General features: G+C 38.7%; 1 protein-coding gene across 1 annotated transcript in view; it reads left to right on the top strand.

The window, feature by feature from the left end:
• ajap1 (adherens junctions associated protein 1) overlaps positions 1–24,584 on the top strand; it is a 45,776-nt gene extending 21,192 nt beyond the window's left edge. The window contains exons 2-6 of the mRNA XM_069660547.1: positions 7,850–8,604; positions 20,292–20,379; positions 20,483–20,725; positions 21,547–21,679; positions 22,496–24,584. Coding sequence (XP_069516648.1) covers positions 7,850–8,604; positions 20,292–20,379; positions 20,483–20,725; positions 21,547–21,619 — 1,159 coding nt within the window. The 3' untranslated portion in view covers positions 21,620–21,679; positions 22,496–24,584. The remainder of the gene's footprint in view (positions 1–7,849; positions 8,605–20,291; positions 20,380–20,482; positions 20,726–21,546; positions 21,680–22,495) is intronic.
• Positions 24,585–26,597: the final 2,013 nt, after the last annotated feature.

Raw genomic sequence — 26,597 nt, 5'->3', positions numbered from 1 at the left:
CACTGAGCACAGACCTAACCGTCCTACAATTGCACAGTATTGACACAGTGTGAGCCTCTGGACTATTGTGGGTGGACTTCAGACCAGGGGGGTCTGTGGGGGGTGCTAAACAGTAAGTTAACTACTTCAATCTGGTGCACTTTTAGAGCAAAGTAAATCCATCGAAGTTGTACTATTGTAAACAGTTTTAGGATAATACAGCAAAAAAAGTCACACCAACAAATCATGGTAAACAAGTTTTACCCAGCCCGATATCTCAGTAAACATAGGCCAGGAGACTGTTAAGGTTGTATGTCTGTAAAGTGTAATGCAAAGATTTTAGTTACAGCTAACAGTATTATCTTTGTACCCCAGATATTGTATGGACCATGCTATTCCAAAGGTTGGGTGTCTCAATTTTTTCATATTTTGACACTCAACATTTTGTAAATGTAGCCTACACGGTCCAGGCAAACAGTAACACATGACAGCATACATAAGCACATAGACAGTACAGTAGATAGGCCTAGAAGCCCATGCTTACAAGATTACAAAACATATGGAAAACTTCTGACATATTATGAACAATTATTCTGTACATATGATGTAATATATAGTGTTGTAATTATAATATGAAGGATACATGATAAAAAAATTAACTTGAAGGTGTATTTTCTCCATTCCTCTGGTGCTGTTGCTGTTTCTGTTGGCCTCTCTTGGATCACACAGTGACTTTGGACAGGCCAATGGGAGCTGATCTTCCCAAGGAGACTGGATGTTTTCATCTACAGAATGACATGGCATTGACTTAAAAAATATAGTTATCTCAAATACTTTAGGCTGGATAAATCATGTTAAATAATTATTTAATAAGGCTTGATCATTTCCATATTACAACTACCCCATGTTCAGAAGCATAACCAATATTCACCATGTGATATCTACCGATTTTACAACCTTTACTTTACTACACTTAAGGCTATTTCTTTGCTACATTTAAAATGATGGCCTCACCTGTTGTGCCTCTCACAGATGCTCATAGATAGATACATTGAAACACTGATAACACTAGCTGCTAGGCTGATTTGATAACCTGCTCTAGGGATATTTAATAGCCTTTGCAAAAAGAAAAAAATGAAGGGACCGTTTAGCTAATTTGAGCACTTGCCATAAGTCATTCCTTAATTTTGGTCGCATCTTTTCACCATCTCCTCTGGAGCGCTCTCAGCAAGTTCCTCCAAAATAACTTGAGTTTGGAGCTGTCTTCATTTCTTTAATGTCCCCTAATTCAAATAGCTCGAATCTGCATAGAACAGGGCAATGTTCAGGTAATAAATGGGAAATACCAAATAACAGACTTCTGCTGTCATTAAGGTACATCCAAATACATTTCAAAATCTTCACATGAAACACTTCAGCTGATGTTACATTTAAAGCAGGGGGAGATAAATATAATTACATCATCCAGAGTGTCTTAGTCATTATCCAGTTGAGAACAAGGGCCCTTAAAAGATTCTGTGGTTGAAGTTACAGATCATGAAAGAGAGAAAAACAATAGGCTGGAAACCCAGTGATCTTAAAACAGTGCAAAACCCAGAAGAGTACTTCTGAGAACATTCAGGTTTTTGCATAAGAGGATGTCTTTCACATCCCACATGTCAACAATCTGACATGTGGGATGTGGACAACATCCTCTTATGCAAAGAAGCCTGTATCTTCAAGGCAGAACAGTCTGTATGAATGGCCTTTTTCAGTAAGCGCTCCCACCCTTTGCTCAAGCATTTGATTCAGGATAATGCTGTGAATCTTTTCATAGACTTCAAAGGCCACTCTTCATTCATTTTGGTCTTTTGAAGGTATTATGTTGGTTATGTGAGGTTTCCAGTTTCAAGGGCAGCTAAATGGTATTAAGTTATGTGTGCACTAGATTACTCAGTCTAATGTCTTCCTGTTTGCACAGCAGTGCAGCATGGGTTTTGCAGACGATAGTGACAGGAAATCATACAAATGTCTACTATAGTTCTAGCATTAGCGAGACACACACTGTGTTCTGTAACTGCTGGCAGAGTCTTCAGTTCTCCTTTACAAACATTATTTTAAAGTTTTTCAATGTGCACTTTTTGGACATCCTTTTTGGCTATAGGCATGTTGTAAACATAGTTACAGAACATTATTTATTCATGACTTGCTCTAAAACGCAATTTAGCTGCATATATCAGAGCTTGAGGTATCTGCCAATGATATTTTAATAAAATAGAAAACCTTAATTATGGGCTGCAGAAGTGGTTCTTAAAGATCATGTGTTTAATTTTTCTGTCAAGGCCTAATCCTAACCCCTGTGACAGTGGCATTTGTAGGAAGCTGCAGAATAAGTTGGAAGTAGATTTACTGAATATAGTACAGCTTAAACTGGCAGGAGAGAGAAAAGTCAAGCTTGGTGAACCCTCCTGCAGCGCTTTTTCATTTTTCCGTTGAAAAGCATAATCCAAATTTATTGCTCTGAATATCACATCTTACATATTCTGTTACATCACTGGCTTTCTGTTGGAATTCTGCTTTGCTTGAGCTTGATGAAGGACAGCAGAGGTTGGGATCAAACACATACACAAACACACTCACTCACTCACACACACAATCTCATCTGCTGTAACTGAACATATGGCAGTCATAGTTGCTTGATCAATAGGTAAAAGAAAAAAATGTGGTACAACAGCAAACATGACATATCAAAAAATATTGTGTTTGTGGGTGTTTTGATGGCAGAGGCTCCGGGAAGGTGTTTGTACGTGCAATGCACAACGATTTTTTTGTTCCCCTGCTGTGTTTGTGAGCCGAATCTCAGGCTGCAGCTTTCATCTGCTGTCTGTCAAGTCCTGGGTAAAATCATAATTCCAACAAGCCTTAAGCTGGCCTTCAAACCAGGCCAACAGGCATGCTAATTAACAGTTTGCTGCATAAATTCACAAAGTAATTTCATTCCATGTATGTCTGGCTCTAGAAAGGACTGCATACTCAGATCCAGGACTTGAAAGTGGCATATTAGGTCACAGAATGCTTGTAAAGTAGCTTACACTCAATGTTCACTTTCCCCAGTCTTCTGTAAATAAAATTAGAATAGGCATAGGAATGTGCTGCTTTACATACCAGTTTCAAAATTTCCGGTTAAATATATATGTATATATATGTATATATATATATATATCTTTTTTTTTTTCATGAAAATATAGCCGCCTGTTTGCCACACAGTGACTGCATGTACAATCACACTGCTTTGTGCTGATAAAATGTGATACAGGGACAACATAAGCTCAGAATCAGGAGACGTCACAATGTGCACTAAAAGGATTTTCTGCCATATTGTTGAGGTTTAACTGTACTGAAGTCAGTAATGACAGAAAGATGGAGAATTTGCTAATAAAATAGGACACTAGACACACGCTCCCACCAGAAAGCAATCTGGTATGTTAATACTTTGAATACTGCACTTAATCTGCCATCTGTGCTGTTTACTTCCAAACAATATTTTCATTATGTGTAATGTCAAAGAATATTAGAGAGTCATTATTTAGCCACAGGGCTAAAAAATAAGACTCTGTCCTTTTTATCTGCAGCATAGTCTGAGTTATTGTACAAATGTCTTATGCCATTTCAACTCTAAACATGTACATAGGACAGTCCTTTACTATGCAGACCTGCCAATATAAGTGAAAATAAACCGATTTAGATGCCGCACTTTTATATGTATTTTAACACTTTATAACAACCACTTCATCATTATATAATGCATGGTTTTGTCTTCATATTGATAGTTAAAATGTTATGTAGTTTAACCATGCCATGAATTGCTAACTGCTGGTTTTAGTTTGGTCTCTCTGATGTTCTCTATCTCCCACAAAACCATTCAAAAAGCTGAAGTACATCTGCTGGTCTCCAATATCTTACAGAGCAAACCTTAGACACCCAGTGATAATCTTTCTGCAGTACAACTAACATGTAAACACAGCAGGTTCCTGAACCTCTCTCTGGGTTGAAAGTTGCTTTATTTTTGGTTGGATGTCAACTAACTCACGTCTAAATGTAAAATAACAATAGGGATACAGAGTGAGAAGGAAACTGAATAGGAAAAATCATTATTTAATGAAATGAAAACTAGTTAATAATGAGAGTACTAGAAATTCACAATTACGTCACTGTTGACACAATGTTCAAATGAATTTATTTCATGGTACTGACAATTACACCATGTGAATTATTATGAGCTTTATTGATTGTATCATTTGAATTTTGTGTTAATTAATAACATCAAACAGTTATTATGCTCAGCAATTAACAAGTGATTCAACAAAAAGCAAGTCGGAAACAAATGCAGGGCATACGCCAGCTGAAATACAAAACTCAACAATTGCATGGAAAAGCTGTGGTTATATCAGCAAACTAGGAGACTGAGTGGCTTTATGTTTGCCTTATTGAGGTACTGAGTGCAGCTGTGAATACTCCCTTAATAACAATTTCTATCACGTCTAAGTGTTGGTGAAAAATATTAAGATTTACTTTTTTATTCTCTATAGCATCACGGCTCTGTGATGAATTCAATGATAGTTTCACAATGTTCTATGTAGAATTAGGGAGATCATTGCACTCAATGCAATCAGGAATGTCATCTAATTGCTATAAAAATGCACCCATGTTCTAGTAATACAGAGCCATGCTGTTCCGAGAAATATTTGATATCAATTGTATAATCAAATTGTACAACACACGGACAATTTGTTTGTGAAAAGTATTGCTTGGTTGTAAAAAGTGCAGCACTACCGTGTCTTTCTGCCTTGCGTGTTCTCACATGGGCATGGACCACTGCACCTAATGCAGTGCATAATTAGATATTTAAGTAGATTTATTTTAATTTGTTTGAGAAATGGTCAAGGCGATAAAGAGTCGATAATTAATCGTGTGGTAATGAGGCCTAGTTTGGAAATACTCAAGATGTTGGTCAGTTGTGCTAAAATTGTGGAACCACCATATAAAGTTGAATCATGATAAATGGTGAATGAACTGTACTTATATTGCGCTTTTCTAGTCTTCTGACCACTCAAAGCGCTTTTACACTAAATGTTGCATTCACTCTGTCACATTCACATTCACACACTGATGGCAAAAGCCAAAGGGTCACTCTCAGGATCTACACCCATACATACACCAATGACTTCGGGAGCAATTTGGGATTCAGTGTATTGCCCAAGGATACTTCGACATGTGACTGTAGCAGTCAGGGATCGAACCTCCAACATTCCAATTGAGAGACCACCAACTCAGTGCACAGCCGCCCCTACAATAAGTAACCCATAGTTAGCTTAACTGGCAGAACAAGTAGAGTTACTAGCAAGGTGCTTCACAAAAACATGGTCATAAAACACTGTACAGCATTTTTTATCCTCCTGCTCCAGATTGTGTTATAAAGGATGAGTAACTTCATGTTCTTTTTCTGATGATGCATTCAGTAGGCTTGGAGAGTTAAAACTTCCTTGCGTCTAGTGTGTTGACCGGCCACTTGCCAGCTTTTCAGTCTGAGGTCAGGGTCCAAACACTCACAGGACAAATTATTACCCATATTTTATACTGTCAATAATACATTGACCTTGTCGCTGCTCCTTTATGACCACATCAATCACCATTTATGGTTGAATTAAAATGCCATTTTAAATTATATTATCATTTAGTGGTTAGCTGATGCTTCAAAATGAAAAGCAGAGTGACTATTACAAAAAAGCATTGTTCTGAAACCTGCCTTCAGACCAGTGAAAATATGAATTGTCACCTAAAATGATAAGGTCTAGAGGCAGATTGTTCTCATATTAATATAAGCTACATGTCAAGAAAGCATGACAGCAGAGTTCATCAAGTTTTATCGCATTCAATAAGTCAAATTATATTTTAAACAACTCACTAAACAGTCAAAGCATTTGCTTTGACAATAACTTGTCAGTTTTCAGCTACATCATTGATCTTTTCTTTGTTTGTTTTGTCTTAAACCTTTTTTATTTTATGGATGTTTAAGTAGACAAGCATTGGACATGGGACTGGGTAACAGGGATGTCCTGATCCAATCTCAAAAATCTGTATTAAGGCCATACCAGGCATTTTTAGACTGATCAGCTATTTTAGCTATACTGAGGCTGATCGAATTCTTTGCTATGTCAGCTTTTACACATATTTTTTCTAGCAAAGGAAACTTTACAATGTTCTGTCTTTCACCAACTCTGATGAGCTCTGTGTGTGAAAGGCTGGGCCTCGCACATGGAAACACCACACACCTTAAATCACAGCAAAAGTGCAGAATTAGCCTGTTTTTTTTTTATATTTACCTTATTTATCTGCACATAACATGTCAGCTCTGTGAGAATCACTTGGGTTTTGCCAAAAAGAATTACACTCTACATGCCACTGCAAGTGCAACAAAAATCAAGCACACAAAAAGTGCCAGTGAAAATAAATCATGAAATCTGTGAAAAAGATGTACAGAGGACAAAAATAAACACTTAACAGGACACATTTCATTCAGGTAACTCGAAAAGCGGCACTAAAGCAACAAACACTGATGGACATTTTTAAAAGGACAGATAAACTCAAATCAACTGCTGGGTTAGGGTATTACACCAAATAGCAAAGAGAATAACACTAAGCTGGTTTACTGCAGGGAAAACAGGGCGTGCAAGGGGTTTGACAGATTTAGTTGTTGAAGTCTACTCCATCAAATCACTTGGTGTCGACTTTTACCATGCTGAGTGCAACTGTCTACTGTCTTTGTTCCATTGGATGAACTATACATTTGGTATATATAATAAAGCAAAATTCCATGCAAGCAGAGCAAAGCAATTGTAACATATCCATATTCCTAACTAAAGTTTGTCTTTCTGTATGTCCCTACAGCATAGCTAGAAAATAGAGACTTGTAATAACAAAGTTTGGTGATAAGGGGATCGGCAGACATCTTTGTGTTACCTCTAAAAGGTGATGAACTCATTCACACTTCTCCATTTGTCATCACCTCTGCGATGCTTCCAACGTAAGTCCTCCCCGTGTGAGCTTAAATTGGCCAAGGACAGCAGAGATGAAAGATAGCCCATAATGAGGTTTCTCCCTTAGCAATCAATGAGGAGCTTTGTCCCCTGGGGCACTGAAGGTTGTCTGTAAAATCAGTCCACTGCATGGTCCTACTCTGAACAGCCAGGCTATCTATCACCTTGCAATCTTGTTGATGAGAAGGTCTATACAGTAACAAAGGACATTTTGGGACACTCTTTGGTATTGAATAAATTGATGCGATAGTCATATAGGTGAAGATTTCTGCAATATACTTGTCCTGCAGTGTGTTCTGCTGGCATTGCGTGTTACCTCCCTGATCATTGCACTGCATAATCAAATTGCCCTTTGGGAAGCAGATGACTTTGTGTCTCAGGAAGATAAGGCAAAATATGATGATCAGCTAAATCAGACCTAACCTTGTATGTTGGTGTATTCATCCTTAGATTGATGTGAATCTGTTACATCAAGGAGTCCTAACTACTTCTGACACTTGAGAGCAAAGAGTTAAAACCTATAATCTCTCAGATGTTTAACATTTTTTTTGCTGTTATTCAAGAGACATTCTGCTCACTTTTATCTAGGCCCAGTTGATTTGGGCTTTGAGAAGTTGTGGGGTAGAACTTTGCCAATAGTGCAAATGGAGGATGAATACAGATGTAATCTTTAAAAAGGCCATTAACCTTAAGGTTGGGGAAAGAGGGAACATGTATTTGTATAGTAGAATATGTAGGGAACTGCTTCTGAATCTAAAATGTTTTTGCTAATTTACTTTTTTCACTCTTTGCAGTCCATCCGCCACAAAGCCAGGAAGCTGCGTGGGACACCGGGTTTGGATTCTGCTGGCCATGACCCACCTCACCCTGGACTTCTCTGTGTGCAGCCCCCTCAGTCATGGTCTAGGGATCAAACTCGCCCCTAAATTGGTGCCTCGCTCACGACCTCGCTGGCAGCTTCTTTGGGACATGCCCAACAAGCTTCACTGGAGAACAGTAAGTCCATTGGCCCGTCGGATCCTGAACCCTATTCCTCCACCTCAAGACCACAGGGCAGGGATAGGGCCAAAGGTTAAAGGTCAAATGCATTGGAAGCCAGCGTATAAGGGACAAGCAGCTTGTAAGGATTGCCAGTTGAGATTCTCTCAAAAGGAGAAAAGTGATCCTTTAGCTGTAAAAGCGAACGCTCCAGCAGCTTTATCCAGTGGGACTAAAGGAGACACCGTGAGGTTGTTACTTAGAGCCAGGAGGCAGCTCAAATGGGAGAACGACAAGTCTCAGGAGGGCCGGACTACCACAGTGGCCGGATTTATCGACTGGGGACCAACAGGGACAGATAGCATAGATGATGATAGCAAACTGGATCAGAACGCAACGCTGTCCACAAGGGTCTCAACTACCACAGTGGCCACAACCACTAGCACTACAACCAGGCTCTCCCAAAGGACGTTCACTGTGGTGACCACACCAGAGCCCAAGAGGCTAAGCACCACCACTGTCAGCTTCGTGGAGACTGTCAAACCACCAAAGCCATACGGGGACACACCAGGTAAAAATATAAAACAGCTAATCTTGAAGGGTGAATTTCCTGTTTAAAATAAGCTATATATATACAATAATGAAAAAGCTAAAAAAAAAAAAAAGTATTTCTTTTTGTTGCCTTTGTTGCATGGCATGTTTCTGTCACACTGTGCAGACTTACATAAATGCACAGATACAACAGATACATTGCTGTGATGATTCACACAGTGTCATTTTGACAAAGCATAGCTTGGTTCATTTTTAACAAAGAGAACTAACAAATTCAAAGATTTAGTATTCTTTCCTGAAAGACACTTTGTTGATACTATTTAGAATATATTTAATTGTAACAATTTAGAAAATCTTTGATCTATAAATGCCAATAGCCAATGTGGGTCGGCAAAGCATTATACTTAAGTCTTTAAAAGCTCATAAACGAAATGATCAGAATTGTTCAGCTGTGATATTTTATATCCAAAAAAGCATCAGCTAAAACTGTCATTGTGGATTGTTGCGAGCAGAGTAATCATAAAAAAATAAGTTAAGAAGAATTCCTTAAGAAGGAATGCTGAAGAAAATAATATGTAAAAACCTGCACACAGGTGCAAAATTTACATCCAACAACAGCTCCATGGAAGCATGGCCGTGATTGGCAGTAGATGCTTCATCTAGGCTGTGCATTCCAACAAACACAGTGGTGTGTGGAATATGTGGGAAGCCACTGTGCCACTGATCACATTCTTACTGTTACACTATTTACTACTACTGGATTCTTGGGGTGCACACAGGGTAAATTGTTAAGAAAAACAACAAAAAAAGGAAAACAAAAAATAATTTGAAGTTCTTTTTACTTATATAGCAAACTAAATATTTTTAAACTTTTCACTGTAACACTACTGCACGATCTACTACTCATTAATATGTTATTGCAGCTATAATAGTACCTTGTTCACCATAAATGTCCTTGACCATACTGTGGCTCTCAAGCCTGAAATACATGGGCATAAGATTTTTATGTACTGTCCCTCTGTGCTGTGGACACACAAAAACTCCCTGTCAGGTATATTAGATTTTACATTTCATTAAGTCCATGAAGAACACAGCTTTTCAATTGACTATACAGGTAGACATAAATTATAAGTCATGTTTAACAACTTAGGAACAAGCACTATGCTAATTGAAGCTTTCCCATTTGGTGCATTAATATAAATGTCATAAAATTATGCAGCTAACAGTAAGGTTGATAAAAGTCCTTGGCCAGCTCGCTCTCAATTAGAGTGAAAAATGTCTTAAGACACAGAGGAATGAGAAAATGTATGCGCAGTAGAAGTCCTGCAGATAGAAAAGAATTCTCACTGTGACAAAATATAAAATACATTTTTCAGCATTTATTTTAAAGTCAAGGCAAATTCAAAAGACAATTGATCTGTGCTGCTATGGCTTAAGTGTTTTCAATTATTTCTCTTGAGTGATGCAGTTTGGAGAAATGTGGTGAATATTGTTTTGGTTTCTGTTGAGCTGTATTGACCTTAACCTTGATAGTTGAGAGATTTAAGTTACAAGCTGGACCTGTCAAGCTTTGCATGTGTGCAAGACTATACATTTTGCCTTCCTGCAATGACGTTGGCCTGTTGGACTTTGTTTTCATTTATTCCCTCGCTGTTCTGAAGTACTCCCTCTGCTGTCAACCACCAGCCTCAATCCTTGATTTACAACACAGGGCCAAAAGGGAGCATCACTGCAAAAATGCAGATCAAGTCTTTTTTATCACGATTATTTTATTCACATAGTAGCTGGTAGCCCAAATGTTAATTTTAGCAGAATTCAATAAAACTGACCAGCTCTTAAACTGAAGTGTACCTTGTTCATGTGAACAGAAATGGCAGTATGTAATTGCCATATGCAGCAGTCTGATCTTTTCATGTTCTCTTGATTGGGAGTTTATTGTGAGACCTGTGATTCATAAAGATGATGCTGGAAAAATCTGTCAATCTAAAGAGAAAAAAAACTTTTTCTGACTGGATGCATTGTTTTAATGAGCAATGTCTCATCCGAGCACATGAGTAGAATGAAAGTTGTGGTTGCAGCCATGCAAACAGTAAAAGCAACAGAATGCTAGTCCATCTTCTGAAATCAATAATCATAGAAAGGTTAAAACATCATCCTCATGATTTGAGAACAAAGTAATCAGACTATTAGTGTGAATGTAGGATGGTCCGTCTTTGCCTTCCAGTATCTTAAACAAAAGCAGAAAAGAAAAGTGGATCATAACATGCTTATATTATGTATAGAACTATGACCAACACTTTTTATTTTAATAATCTAAAAATGAAAAAAAAATTAAAAAGGAGGAGAAGAAGAAGAATTAAAATAAAATCTCAAGGAACTCTAAATCAAAAATTCTAATTTCACATAAATGCTTCAGGCATTAAAATGAGGCCATAATTCCAGACTCTCAGTAACTGATAGATTACAGTACGTGCATTCACCCCTGCAGTAAGCAGGCTGCATGGACTTAATCACTATGACTCATGAATACTGTAGGCAGCACAAATGCAAGCCAGTGGTGTACTTTCTCTCTATCATGTGTGTATCATCTCAAGCTCTGTGTGTGGGGTGAAGGCACATCACTGTTAAACATGGTGGAGAGAAGGGAGGGAAATGACTCCAAAATGCCTCTCTAACATAACTACTGCAGAAAAAATAGCTTGCACATTCCAGTTTATAGCTTTACTTTGATGCAACATTTTCATTAATACACCAAAGTAATCTTTGATAGTCTTTCCTGATTCACCATAAATACAGAGAAGAAACTCAGAATTCCAAGCTTCAGAGCACACTGGAAGAGATGTCAAAGATTCTCCTCAAATTAAATGTCTCCTTACATTAGTCTAAAGTTCTGGCTGCACAGTAAACACAGCCTTTGGACCAAGAGGCAGAATTTGATCATACTGTGTGTCCACATTAAATGAGCTGTTTTGAGTAATGTGTGGAGGAATCTCTCGATGGCCAGGTACTTTTTTCATTCATAACATGATGAGGTTTAGAGGGAAATCTACCATGTGACTATACTGTTTAATGTTACTCCGGCTGTTTTCTTTGGATATGTGTGTGAAAGAGTTTGGGAATACAGTAAAATTATAAGGAATGTACTTTTTTGATATGAAATGTTACAGACCAGTTTGGATTGGTCGGAAACCAGCTCTGTAATGATACAGAGAAAGTACATTAACTTGTGTGTTGCACTTTCTGAGTGCAGGCTATCTCACTCACCGGTAATTAATATAATGACTAACTTTCTGTGTTGAGACAAAGTGCCAAGAGTGTGCATTAGAATCTATCTTGAGCATATCACGGCCATTCTTGATGATGCAGCTCCCAGCGGATGGTTGATCCTGCTCTCGCAGCGCTCTGGCCATCATTAAGGAGATGGAGAGGGGTGGGGGGGGCGTATAGCTTTGGTGCCTCCAGATGCTCACTGATTGTTCCCGATGACTGTACTAGTCACTGTGACTGTACACAGATGTAGCTGTCAGCTCCATTATGGATATGAGATGATTGAGATGATTCAGTACTGGTAACCTGGGTCATGTTAAGGATTAGAGGTCTTAAGGTTGTGTGGCATCCTCATCCATGTGCTCCTCAAGTATAAAGTAGAGCCTTGCGTATCATCTGACACAAATTTGGATATTTGGAAGAAAAGAATACATCCAGTGTAGGAGCAAGCAGTTAGTTAAACTAAATAGATCCATCCAAGTTCAGAAGTTTGTGAAGAAGGGAGGGTTAAATGAATCAAGCACATAAGTCAGCCTGTCAAGCAAATTTAGCACAAGTAAAATGTATGTTAAGTGTTTCAGGATTCTATATTTAGAGGAGCGAGCCCAGGGAACATTGTAATGCAGCATTTTGACCTGTGGTGGACCTGTAGAGGCGTACAACACAGCTTTTTCAACAGTGAGAGATACAAATAGAGGAAGAGAGAAACCACATTCTCCAACTGTTACCATGGCAATTCATTAAATTTGCTGTTCCTCTATGTAGAGACTCAATAAAGTGGGTAAAACTGAATCTCCTTTACTTGAACGTTAAATCTGGACTTAAACGCTGATGCCTGGTGACAGGCATGCAGAGTCAAACCTCCTTTTCCTGAAAGCCATGAGGAGATGAAGGGGCCAGACTGAGGAGATGCTGCTCATCTCTTTCTTCATGTCCTGCGTAAAGCAAGAGAAGTGCAAGTGCTGACTGAAACACTTAACTGAACTGAACACCCTTTTTAAACTCACTTGAGTTTATTTAAGCTTTGCTTTGGTTGAGTTTTGCTCGACAGGAAAGTCTGAGCCAATGATAGAGTATGTAGACGCACTGACTTCAGTCCAAAACATTGCAGGTGCATGTCATTTTTACCAGCCTGCTAAACAATTCAGCATTTGTCAACTCCAGTTGACGGCATGATAGTGCCAAGATTATAGGATGGTTTATTAAATATTTCTTGGTAGCTTTTTTATATCCACCCAAAAGCTGCATTTATTTTCATTTGACATGTTTTTAACAGGATGACGTACTTCTTGTGGCCCAGTGGTTCCTCCTTTATGGGATGCCATCATTGAAGCAATATACTGTACTTTGATGACCCCTTTTTAGGACATTTTAGCCTGCCAGTCTGACTGAATAATGCAGCAATGCCTTTGACATTGAGAGAAAAGGCATGTAGAGTGATTGTTTCTGATCTCCCCCTCTTCACCCCTCCCCCCTTTCTAAGCACCCTCTTCTTCAATGAGTGTTTTAGATTGCTTGGTGACTCAGTGGAAATCAGCCTAGATTGACACTTTGACACCAACGTTAATTGCCAATTTCTAACCATCAGCAGGCCACGTTTCACAGAAGTCTTTCACCAATGGGTCCTGCTTAGGTGCCCTGTTGTAGGAGAGGAGGGTCATGCATGTATTGAATATGCCTGTGCAAATGTCCATTGTGTGTGGCAGTGTAGTGGCTCAACCTCTGTACGATGCGACTGTTTTACAAATGAGGGACATTTTACACATTTTCAGAATCTCTCATCCCAACAATGTGTGGGTGTAGGAACTATTAGGCCTTAATGACAATTTGCAACGGATGGCTGTCAGGGCTTACCCCTACATACAGATGGCAGACACACAAATACACGGCTAAGGACTTAAAATAACATACCGTCATACTGAATAAAGGAATTGCCTTTGCCTTGTGATGTAGAGTTTTAGTTGAGATTGTCTCACATATTTCACCACGTAAATTGTACATCAACGATTCAGATATTCAGCAAGGTCAAAAACTGCCATAGAAGTGGTTGCATACCAAGGCTATGTTGTGTGTGGTTATAATGGCTGGCTGTATTCACTTGTTTTTTTAAACACTGAACATACTGTTATTTTAATAGTAAATATGTCACTTTTATTAATTCCACTTAGGATGACTTCCATCACCAGAAAGCACAGGTCTTACTTCATGTAGCTACTTCACTTTTGGTACTGAGTATGCTGTCTCTCTGTCACACTACTACTTTTAACTATAACCTCTGAGTAGAACAGAGCCATCATTGATGTAACCCTGTGCTTTTCCTGCTCATGAAAAGACAAAATGTCTGCTGTGATCAATTGTAAACGGACATCCCTTCTACAGCACCATGCTAGTCATTTGATCTTGCACAGTGGATTTCAGCACAGGCCATCTATGCCATTCTCAAACACATTCATATACTAATAGCAGAGGCTTCCATGCAAGGTGCCATCATTAAATAAACCAGTTTTATTGGTTTTATTTACAACAACAACAAGGGGATAAATCCTTTCAGTAGGCAGAAACCTCGAGCAGAATAGGACTATAGGTGGACATATATCTGATCTGACGTTTGGAGAGACAGACAGACAAACAGACAGACAGCAGAAAGTCACACATGGAGCAAATATTGTCTTATTCAACATAAAGAACACAGGTCTTTAATGCATCCAGTCTGAAAATGATAAGAAGATGGAATACATATTGAGGAGTTTTCAAAGGCGTTACAAATCAAGCATTACCTGCTATTCCACGCAGTGCTTATGTGCCTAAGCTGTGGATCTTTAATTAAAAGTAGGTAGCAAGAAGAAATGTAATTTACCCCCCATGTTTTTCTTTGACATGTTCATCAAACTGTCATGGCCATGAAGGCCCAAATCTCATTTATTTCTTGCTGGGAGCATTGATGGGGGCTCAAGTCCTTCAGCCAACGAGGTCACAAGCTAGCTGTCCCCTCCTGTCTGTATCTTTTTTTCAGTCCCCTCTCTTTCACTCTATCTCCTTCTCAGCCGTGGTAGAGATTTGACCAAACAAAACCTGGAAAAAAATCTGGGTATCTATAAACCAAGGTGACTGCCAAAGGTAATTTTTCAACATGACTGCCAGGACACAATGAGTTTAACAGCCAGGCCAAATTTCCCTCCCTGTAACTGGCAGCTCCGGATGAAAATAGAACTAGCCTCTGCACCCTGATTTGTCACCCATGTCATTATCTGCTCTATTATCTCTGCACCCTTAAATGTACTGTCCGGAAAATGAGAATATAATTGACTTAATTTTGGTGTTTATGTTGCTGGACCTCACCTTCTTGGGTTCATTTGTTTTATTTAAGAGCTGTACTGGGAAGATTTGTATAGTATTGGGTCCAAATGCCAGCTTGAAGTGACTCTAAATTGTATAACATGGTTAGTAGAAGTCCCGTCTCTTCTTTCTATTATATCAATACAGTGAAGTGTCAATAGGCTTAAGTTTTGTCCTTTGTCTTGTTCACTGATTTAAAAAAAACACTTTGTGTAAAAGGGCAAGCAAACCTTGCATATGAATCACAACTATTTTTATTTTAGTTGAGCGTCTCTGTGGTGCAAATGCATCATTGCATTTTATCTTGAGATACATTTTTCAACCACTAATGTGGTTTATTAGCCACATATCACAATCCACTATCCTTCATTAGGGTGCTTGTTTCCCATGTTTTAATTATTCCATGGGACATTCGTATTTATTGTTTAAGATGGCATTTAGAAACAAACCATTGTGGCGAGGCAATGCCACACATGCTACAGGGACAGCTCAGCGTTAACAAATACCAAATTTCGCAGTGTATCCTGAAAAGGTTAGGAAGGTTTGAGGGTAAAGAAAGAGACGTAACTTCATCGCCTTATGATAGTATAAGTTGAACAACTGGCAACTTACCCAACAAAATTTGTCTCAACTTACCCCACAGCCGCCATTTTAGGAGAAGATTTTGCAATTTAGGTTAATGTTAAAATAAAAGATTAACAGTTTTAAACGTTGGCAAATCACCAGCTACAACCTTGATAATTTGTTTTTAAATACAATTTAACTGATTTGCTGAATTGTTTTTATGTAAATTATCCCAAGTCCTTCTCCCATGTGTCTCTCTCTATCACAGCCAGACAGAAGTGATGGGAGTATTAATGACAAAAAGTGTGCACAGTTGCCTAGAAACAGGAGGAGTTTTACCCACTGGCTCAACTGACCCCACTATCCCCTAACCCAAACGTTTCAGCTTGTACTGTTCCCTAATTTATTGTGTATCTTTTTTTTGGATCTTCTTGCTGTTGATAAGTTGCTGGCTGGTGTTTGCAGACTACACTGGTGGTTAGTTGTGTGAACTTTTTCACCAGGATTCACCTGGGTGAGTGAAACTCTGTCGAATAAAATTTGTTGTGTGTGGAGTCCCCTGCAGTAGAGACCTTGCAGGCATCAATTGATATATTAGCTAGTGATGTCACCATCATACGGAAGGACCGCGGTCTGCTGTACATACACATGCGTGTATCTGGTGGTGTCATGTACTGATCCTTAGCAGTTATATTTCAGAACGCAGCAGAAAGCTGCAATTCAGTGGAACTTTATTGACAGATTTTTTTGATTAGTGTGTCCACAAAAGCTACATTTTCTAAGATCAAAAAAAGAGATTCAGAAAACAGTGTGTTACCACCAAGCAACCCAACACTTCCTAACTGTGTGTTCAGGGCTTCAAATTTTCAAAAATGTGGTCTCACTAATTTAATAAATGTGGTCTTACTAATTTATAAAAAATGCAGCTAAATGCAATATATGTAAAAGATGGCTTAACGTGAAGCTGTGCAGCCCCAGAAACCTCATGATACAAATACAACATTCTAAAAATCTGAACAAGGGTAATTTTGCCTCCTCATCGCAGCCTTTTTTCACTTCATTGCCAAACTAGAGTGTGTACATCAGCCTGCATGATGTATTACTTGTAATACGCACGTTTATTGCCTTTTCATCATCTGTGTTTCAAAATATCATATCCATACAATCAGAGAAATTAAAAATGTGCATTCTGCTCATATTTATTCATGAAATCCCACAAAGCACTGAATATCTCTCTTGCTGACACCGGATGTCAGCCCAGGAATCAATCATAGTGATGGCCTTAGAGCAGGTTGTGTAACAAACATGATGTAATGTAACGTACAGCAACACAACACAGTAACATAATGTAATGTAATGCAATGCTTGGTAACATAACGTAAGGCAACGCAACATAAAGACTGTCTGGTTCAAAAGTGGTTTTGCAGACTCTGTTGAACACAACCTTAAGCATCGCCAGTTGTGTTGCCTAAGTGGAGCTTTTGATTTAAAATCTCCTGCCTTTAGAGTGCCCCATTTCACACCGACATCCATTTGAAATGAAACAATTCGTAGACTTCAGCTAATGATTAAGGTCAGGGGCAAGCTCTATTATGTCTGAAGTTGGACAGATGTTAATTCACAACTGAACACTTTCAACTTAACAGCCTTGACATCAGCCGGAGACTGGAAGAGAGGAAGAAGAGACAGGATAGAGAGAGGATATGAGAGAAATGCAAAGGACTTGTCAGATAAGTTAATCTGCCTTTGCAGTGGAAAGGGACTCTGATTGGGCTGGAAAGGTAAAGCTTCCCTGAGACAGCCAGAGATATCATTAATCCAAGGTTGACCTGGCCTGCCTTTTGCATGGGCCTGCCAACGGAAGTTTATTATCCAAGAGGAGGCTGTCCAAGCAGCAGCAGGCAGAGGAGAGGCCATGTGCTTTTCCAAAATGACGGGGCAGCACTTCCTTTTGAGCCTTCCAAAGACAAATTGGCTTGGATCAGCAGCTAGGCAGCTGGCTGATAGAGAAGTGAGGTGTATAAGGTCCATGTGGGCATTTTCATTATGACGGCTTTTCTCTTGAGGTTTTTTTTCCTCCGGCTGCAGGTCACCTGCTGCAGTGTGTCATTGTGTCCCAGTCGCTCTCAGGCTCTGTCACTCACCCACACACTTACACAACACACTATTTATACAGTACAATTGAATGGGCTCACACTAATCCTCATTTTAGACATGTACCGACAGTTTTGTTTTTGGATTACTGTCCTTTGGCAAAAGTGAGAGATCAGGACACACAACTCACAAAGACTTTAAACAAGAACAAAAGCTGCATCATTCCTTATTGAAGGAAAACTCGTGTTTTTATGCTTTGCTTAGTAAAACAAATCTACAGAGGCAGGAAATATTGAACAAAACTGTGGGATTATGATAATATGGTTTTCATTGACTGTGATTATACAGAGATTGCTGGCTTCTAAGCTTTTGGGAATCAGACCAGTGTAATTTATCAATTCCTACATTTTTTCTCTATTGACAATTCAGTGTTTGTTTGTTTTTTTAATATGGAAGAGAAGGTCTCTATGATATAATTTCTCAAACAGCCTCTCTGTTGTCACTTTGATACCAGTGTAATCTAGTTTTGCCATTTACGGTTCAGTAACAATTAGCTATGATGGGGTTGAAGAGTGCTATCAGATCTCAAACAGCTCTATGCAATTTTTAATTTAAGCAGCGAGTTGTCTATAAGCATGAAAAGAAAATATTTTGGATCAAATGACTGTTTAGTGAAAGTGTTACAGACAAGCTCACAGACAATGATCAACTTTGCCACATTTCAACCATCTTCAAGGTCATAATATGGCTGCTCTAGCCCACAACCCAATTATGGCTGCAGGTATTTTCAAAGAAAAGGCTGGAATGAAGTTACTGTATTGTACCTGTCCAGCACCAAACATCAGATAGGCCTAAACAAAGTAAATGAATAGTAGGTGAACCTGGTGGACATGTGGCAGTTAAACAGGCAGATTTTGTTTTTCCTCTGGAGGAGGTTGAGACCAAAGCAGAGCCTAAAAGTGAGTGATTATTGCACTAATATTCAGTTCAGTATCCAAGGGACCACAGACCTCCAAATGCATGCTAATTTTCTGCTGATGTTCAATGTGTCAATAAGCTACACATTAACTATGATACTTTGACATCTTTAGGGTGACACCAGTTGACTGATGTGTTTTCAGCTCGTTCGTTAATGCAGCTTCACTTAGCCTGAAACACATATTTCTGTAGTTCAGTCTGTAAAAACACAGTTCCTGGATTGTATGCCTCAAAGATATTAGTTTGTTTCCATTTCAGTTGATCAAATCGAGAAATTGTAAAATTAAGGTTATCAACACAAATATGTTAAATGTGTTATATTTTGCAAATGAATGATTTAATAAGATATGCTGTGACTTGGGGCAGCTGTGATTCAGTGGTAGAGTCAGTCATCGGCGGCATAGCCAACAGATATGAATGTGATAACTGATTGGCAGTTGGGCCATCAGTGTATGAATGTGTGAATGTGACATGTAGTGTAAAATAAGTTTTGAGTGGTTGCAAAGACTAGAAAAACGCTGTACAAGCATTTACCTTTTAGTTGCAAATATGTTCTTGATCTATAATCATGCTCTCCAAGTTTAAAGTTGTGTCACATAATACAATTATATTTGATATTGTTCTAATTTACTAAATGCTTGTGTATGGTATAGATATTTCTCTCTTTATTTTGAAGTTTCACAGTTTTAAATTGAAGGTATGAAAACATAACAGTGTCTTAATTTGACTCCTGTTCTGTTCTTAAGAATAGCTTTAACAAGCTTTAATACTCGTGTACTAGTGTATCCTCATTCCTCTAGCCTGCATTCATTAACAAGCTTTCTTTTCAAAGCGTACAGACTACCTATCAGGATCACATTTGATCAAACAGTATATTTGATCTACCATATCAAGTAATTTGTTCTCAGTAAAAGATAAAATAAAAGCCTTTGGGCAAAGTCGACAGATGAACTCTCAGGTGACAAAATGTTACAAAAGACTTACTAGCTATGAGTGTGCAGGGACTGCTATTGAGGGATTCATTTGGTTAGAAAAATAAATCAGTGAGGTAAATAGAGTAGATCTTATTTTATGGTTTATAAGTCAGTATACATAATGTTTGATGCAGTAAAACAGATTGGGTTTGTTTTCTTATTTGATAAGAATAATAAGTTGTATGGTGGAGAAAACTTGGACTTGGTTATCCATTACAGCTGGATGTGCTGTAATGGAATAATTCATATCATCCTTCAATTATGAAAAGCAGTGGCTGACAGTGTCATCAATATTTACTGAAGAGCAAAATTGTTCTGGTTAGTCAAGTGAGCTGCCCTCGATGCTTTGTGGAGTGCAATGGGTTTGTGCAGTACAGAAGACAAAGGAGAAGTGGAGTGCACATCTCTCTGAAGTGAACAACAGAAGCAAAAGCACTCGCTTTTCAAATGATTGTAATTACATGCTCTTGTTTTTATTTTTGTCCTTTTGCAGGTTTGGCAGTTCACCAGATAATCACAATCACTGTGTCTCTCATTATGGTTATCGCAGCCTTGATCACAACACTCGTCCTTAAAAACTGGTAGGAAAGATTCCTTTACTCATTAAGACAGGTGCTGTAAAACACCAAAGGTACAAGGTATGATTTTATGTTTGTTTCTTCTCTTTGGTGCGTGTTTTTGTAGCTGTGCGCAGTCAGGAAATGGCCGCCACAATAGCCATCAGCGCAAGATCCACCAGCAGGAAGAAAGTTGCCAAAACCTGACAGACTTCACCCCAGCCCGGGTTCCCAGCAAGGTGGACATATTCACTGCCTACAATGAAAGCCTACAGTGCTCACATGAGTGCGTTCGGACTGCCGTGCCGATATACACTGATGAGATGATCCAGCAGACGCCTGTGTACAAGACTGCTTACAACGGAAACAGGTATGCTGTTTACTCTTCACAGAGAGGGAGGATGCACACTGGAAAAATAACTTCAGACAGCCGCACTGACAATCCAAAGGCCCTTTTCCATAATGACGCCTATGTCTACCACAGTTATTATCACTTATATAATTAGAGTCTAATGGCCTGAATCTTATGAAATCCAAAGTGGAATGGCACAAATACATCAATTAAAATTGGGTTAAGGAATCAATGTCTACTTCCTAATTATAACAGTTTTATGAGAAATTAATGATCTAATAACCTGCACATTAATTATAAAGCCATAAAAACATGGCAAATGCAGACAGACAACTGATGAGAAAGCACAGCAGAATTCTTTCTTTATATTTTACCCTGCTTTTTCTGATGATGAATGACACATTTCCTTATGAGCAGAGAAGAAAATGTTATCCAGATATTATCTTAAATAACAATAGAATAAAAATAAAAAAAACATTTTCTACTTTGATCTCTTCATATCAAGTAAAATTATCCAAACTGTCTATCACACAGCAGCAACTGTAACAACAGCGAGTTAGTCTGCAGTTATTTTCTTGCATGAAGTACCCACAGGAGTAAACACCTCTTTCCCACTTCAAAGCATTTTCTGCCAGTGAAAGAAGTGGGTGTATTCTGTAAAAGAAAAAAAAAAATTGTGGAACCAAGGCAAGAAAGCGATGGTGAAAAGGAACTTCTTTTGGAGAATGAATTTTAATGCCTTTTTTTTACAATGTCGAAGACAACCAATATCGTATTGATTTTTAACAAGAGTATATGAGTCTACTTTATGTTTTTACCTCCTGCACTTTATCCGACAGGCCTTCTCCCACTGAAAGACAACTGATTCCTGTGGCCTTTGTGTCAGAAAAATGGTTTGAGATCTCATGTTGACGAGCTGAAGGCCTTGTTCGCTTCCTGTGGGTGGAAGAGACTTCCTCAATTCACACTCTGGTGGGTACTGTGCCACTTTGTCGTCTTGCAAAGCATCGTCTGAGCCATAGCCACCTGCCCCACTTTGGGAATAGAAGGAAACTCGGCATATGTGTGTTATATGTGACATAATTATGCTCCTTTCCATCTTCTGCACAGTGATGAAGAAAGACTGACAAATTCTGTGCAGCGTGATATCAGTGGCCCTTAGTTGAGATAATAGAGATATATCAATAATCTTTAACTACATGCTTACAAATTAAAGATTTAACTGATCATACATAAAACAATTTCATTAATATTAATGTCACCACTTTCAATCCGACACCAAAAGCATGTTGAAATATTTCGAGGAGTAAAGAAGCACTTACACTTGACATGTGACATATTTTTATGCATGGCTAATGTATGCCAGAATGGCCTGCATCTGAAATTCAAAGCGTGAAAGTTAAACACATGCTCTGGCCCCACAGTGTTGTTGCTGGAACCCCGGAGGGAGGTGTAATGTCTGCTATTGACCCAGATTTTAAAAGGAATGAATTGCCTGCAGGTAGCACAGTGAGAGGACAGCTCCTCGCCGTTGTCTGGACACACATTAGACTCAGTCATCTCAGCTTTATGCATCATGCTCCCAATGTTGCTGTCTTAAAAGACATAAGGATCCTTGTTATTGTACTGCAAATGAAACGTCTTTCCTAAGTTTAACTGGGTGTTAAAGAATGTTAGTACAATCTTTTTCAGGCTGGAGCTTGATCTCATTTTCTTTAAATAAGTGAAAAGTGGTTTTAAAATCTGTGTATCAGTAGTAATTTGGACTTTTTTCCTACATCTTCACAGGATCCAGTTGGAAACAAGAACACACAAAACAGCGTATTTTGTAAAATAGTGTGATCACTCTTGGGACACTGGTTAAGATATTTATTTTTCTAGAGATGACAAGCAGAGCAGCCACATCGCTGCCACTCCATATTTCCAGGAACGTACAGTCATTTAGTTATAGATTATATATAGGTATATTTACAGGATGTGGGGGACAAGACTGTGGACTACAAGTATGTCTCAAGGAAAACACTTGACATTTGAAAAAGGAATCCACGGAGCTGCTGTGGGTGGAAGATGAACTGTATTTCTGAACAATGTGCCAATAATGCCACTATGTGCCACAACATGGATAGCAGGAAGATTCAACAACTAATGGACTTTATGAGTGCTATATTAACCCTGTATCAACTCCAACTACATAATTTTTTTTGTTTATTTTTAAGAAATGTGAAAGGTAAAAAATGTGACAAATGTATTTGAATATGTTTTGAAATAGTTTTAAGAAATGTGTTTTAAAAGAGCGTAAAAGATATTTATATGAAGCACTATTCTATACGTTGGGGAAGATGGAAAAAAAGAAACGGTATATGCTTTATTGAAACATTGATTTTGAAAAACTGTTTCTATTGGTCCCATTTTAAAAACAGAATAGTTATGTCTATTTTTTTACACAAAAGAGTCTGCCACAGACCTTACAGTAGAGGTCTAATGCACTTAGGATCCAGCACTGTTAAAGCTAGGGTAGGCAAATTTATTTGAGAAGAACTTTTTTGGTAGAAAAATTCTCTTTACCTCCTGACAGCAATCAATAAATCTTAGGCTGTTGCAGGCCTGTATAAAGTCTGTTCAATCATTCCACTTAGCGCGCATTAAATTATTTCGCTGCCAGTCTACCTACCTACCTGTCTACCTGCATGCACTCTGCTTGTGTGCTCATTGCGCATGACCAGAGTCTTCCACAACTAAAGTTATTGAGCTTTAGTCACACAACAATGGCAGAAAAAGTACAAAATATGAAGCTCGGTCCACATTGCATACCTGAGCAGCATGCGTTCGCCACGGAACCACTTGCTTTTTATTTCAGCATGTTGACAGGTTAGAGCATCCCCGCAGCCTGCATAAGGTGCGCAGCTCTGCTGCAGCGCTGTTAAATTAATTCTGTAAGGGAATGTATACTGAAACAAGATGAAAAATTGGATTATTGATGGCCATTATCAAAGGCAAACTTAATGTAAAGAGAAGGGGCTAGCAGCAGCAGCTCCGCAGCACCCCTGCGGCAGACCTGCTGACAGTGTGGATTATGGGAACCAGGGTAGATCAGCGGGATAGCAGTCAGGCGCTGCTCTGGTGTGCAGTGTGTTAGTTAGTTAGTGTTGCCAACAACAGGCAGCATTTCTTACCCCAATGCTCTCTTAGTATCTTGTTCCCAATCAGTATTAAGGCAGTACAACTTCATTTATTTGTCACTTTTTTTGGCTGGTACTTTCAAAATATTACTTACTCTTGCTAGCTTCTCCAAATTTGCCTACACCAGCTTTAATTTATACTCCCATCCAAGCTGAGATTATAACAAACAAAACCACCTGAATGCAAATGGTGCAAGCTAATGCACTGGCACTCAAATGACTTATTATTAATCATTTGCACCCGATTCACTTAATAGAGAAACAAACAAAAGGTTACTGTGGTGCAGGATCACTGCTGCAAAGCGTCCCATTGCAGCAAATTCATGATTAGACTGAGTAAGGGCAAGCTGCATGGAGCTGGACAGGACATTCATACTGCCTCAGGTCTGTCTAGCTCTAGCTGTTTTGGATAGATTCCTATGATAGGTTTGATTAAGATCTGTGTGAAGTGTATTCAGTTTGTGCTTCAGATTAAAACGGCAAACAAATTAAAACGGCAAACAAATATCCCTGCTCACTTTTGATAAATGATTTCTCAAACCTAAAATTCTGAATTTAATCAGATAATAAAGAAGAACGTACTGATTTTCTAAAGGTGTTTTGAGGATATGAATGCAGAACAATCTGTTATCGAGGTACTGCAAAAAGGTGTCCCACATTATCAAAATCTTTTTTTAATGCAAGATGCAGGAAGATGCAGGAAGATGCAGGAAGGAGGAATTCCCTCGCCCAATGTGTAGTAAGTGTTAGTTTGCTCTCCCTAGAGCCAGATCAACTTCATAGTTGAGGACAATATTTCTAGCATATCAGACTTTCAGCTATCACAGCCAGGAAGATAGCAGTGCACAATCAAAATGTTTTAATTCGTGCTGAAAGCAGCAGAGCGGAAATAAATTAGACTTCAGTGAAAAAGTTCAATTTTGTTCTTTAAAATACCCAAAACACTTATACAATGTCAGAGTATTCCTGAAGTAAGGGGATTATGACAAACCAATAAGCCGCTGCCAAATTGGCTTAAACTATCTCTTAAGTCAAGGTGAGGGAACTCTATGGTCAGGGACAACACTAAAGCTCATCATAGAGCTTTCTAGCACCAATAATTTTATTATCAACCTCAAGCTCTGGAGGCCAGATTACCTCTGTGCTATAAAGCTTTTGAGGAAGCCACCTATTAATCTACCTTTTATTGTGCTGTGGGTTTGTACAAAGCACAAGTTAAACTCTGTAATTGTAAACGTTTCCGGCTGCAGACAGCAATATGTACAGATTTAAAAGGTGTGTTTTATCGGGTGTCAACAGTGGAGCTCCAGTATTTGGCTTACGGGAGTTTTAGGCTAACCTCCATAAAGGATTCAAGAAAACAGGTTGTCCCAGTGAGATATTTATCTGTAAATGTGAGCCATTCAGGAGGTGCCAAGATAGCGTGGGTTAAACACTGTGGTGCAAAACCTCTGATTTTGCCCATTCACAACAGGAAAACCACTCTCATGAATGACCCATACCAATTCAGCCTCTCGTGTGTGTCAGGCTGTGGAGTTGCTTCTTTGACATAACATATATTTTTTTGAATGAAAGAGTGTTATCTTACTAGTCAGAGGGTTATGAAAACTTACTGTATATTATACACATGTAAATGTATTTTCTATATATTTGCTTCTATTTGTGTACAGGTGTGTTTTTCAAGACCTCCCTGTTTTTGGGAAGGTTCAGCTAGGTTGGGGATAGTGTCTTTGTTTACATGTGTACAACGGTATTTCTTTTAGAACACAAAACTAACCTTGTGCCAAGCTTCCTACCTGCACTTTCAAGCAGTACTTGTACTATATATTTAGCTAACCAGTATAATACTTCAGTAGACGCTGCAGTAGCCCAGAGACTGGAGAGAGATTTCCAGGTGAAATGTACGAAAGTAACTTAGTGCTGAGTGGTTAGAAGGGATGTTGGGATCACATCTTGGGTTCTGCTGTATTCATAGTTGGCTTGGAAACCAATAACCCTCTGTTCTTTAACATCATTTCTCGTGAGGTTTAAAAAAGCGGTAAGGCCCCCAGTAGACACAGTGCAGTTCTGCAGTCAGAGGTGTCTTCTCCTGTTGTTTTCTAAAGGCAGTAATAGTTTTGTGTGCAGATTATGGGGCCTTGTCACCTATCCCATAAGCCCAGAACGCTTTTTGTGTTTGCAGGATCTTTCTGGATGCCTCAAGTTTAAGGAACTTGCAGAAAAGTGCCCAACTTCATTAGCATTTTTCCACATTTTCCAATCCAATGTACCAGGGGAGGGGAAATTGATCAGACCATAGCTATATCTGAACATCGATACACATAATTTGTGCTTCTGTTTGTCATTACGATCACTTCGAAAGTATGAAGTCTCACCTCTTCACCTGTCAGAAATTAGGCTTTTAGTAAACTGTAGGCCAGGCTAAAACCCAAAATACAATGTTGACTTTTAGAGGAACATAACGTACTGCAAACAAATGCTCATCAGCTCAGCAAGACCAATGAACTCATAGTAAATGTTCATTTTTGTGGTGATTGACAGCACATTTTTAAACTGGCCCCAACTAATCCATTGCTAAACCTTGAACTGACCAGCATCCAGGTGGAACTTCAGGTCCAGCTTGTGCTACTCCCCTTGATTTCTCCTCTTTCTGAGGGTCTCACACACCCACAGAGATGTCTGTTTTTCTGTGTCAAGCTATTATTATGGTT

The sequence above is a fragment of the Semicossyphus pulcher genome, unplaced genomic scaffold, assembly GCF_022749685.1.
Source record: "Semicossyphus pulcher isolate SPU_LCO1_2020_fin unplaced genomic scaffold, fSemPul1.0.p SCAF_13, whole genome shotgun sequence".
In the NCBI taxonomy this organism is placed as follows: Eukaryota; Metazoa; Chordata; class Actinopteri; order Labriformes; family Labridae; genus Semicossyphus; species Semicossyphus pulcher.
Note: the sequence above shows the minus strand (reverse complement) of the source record. Positions and strands in the feature narration are given on the sequence as shown.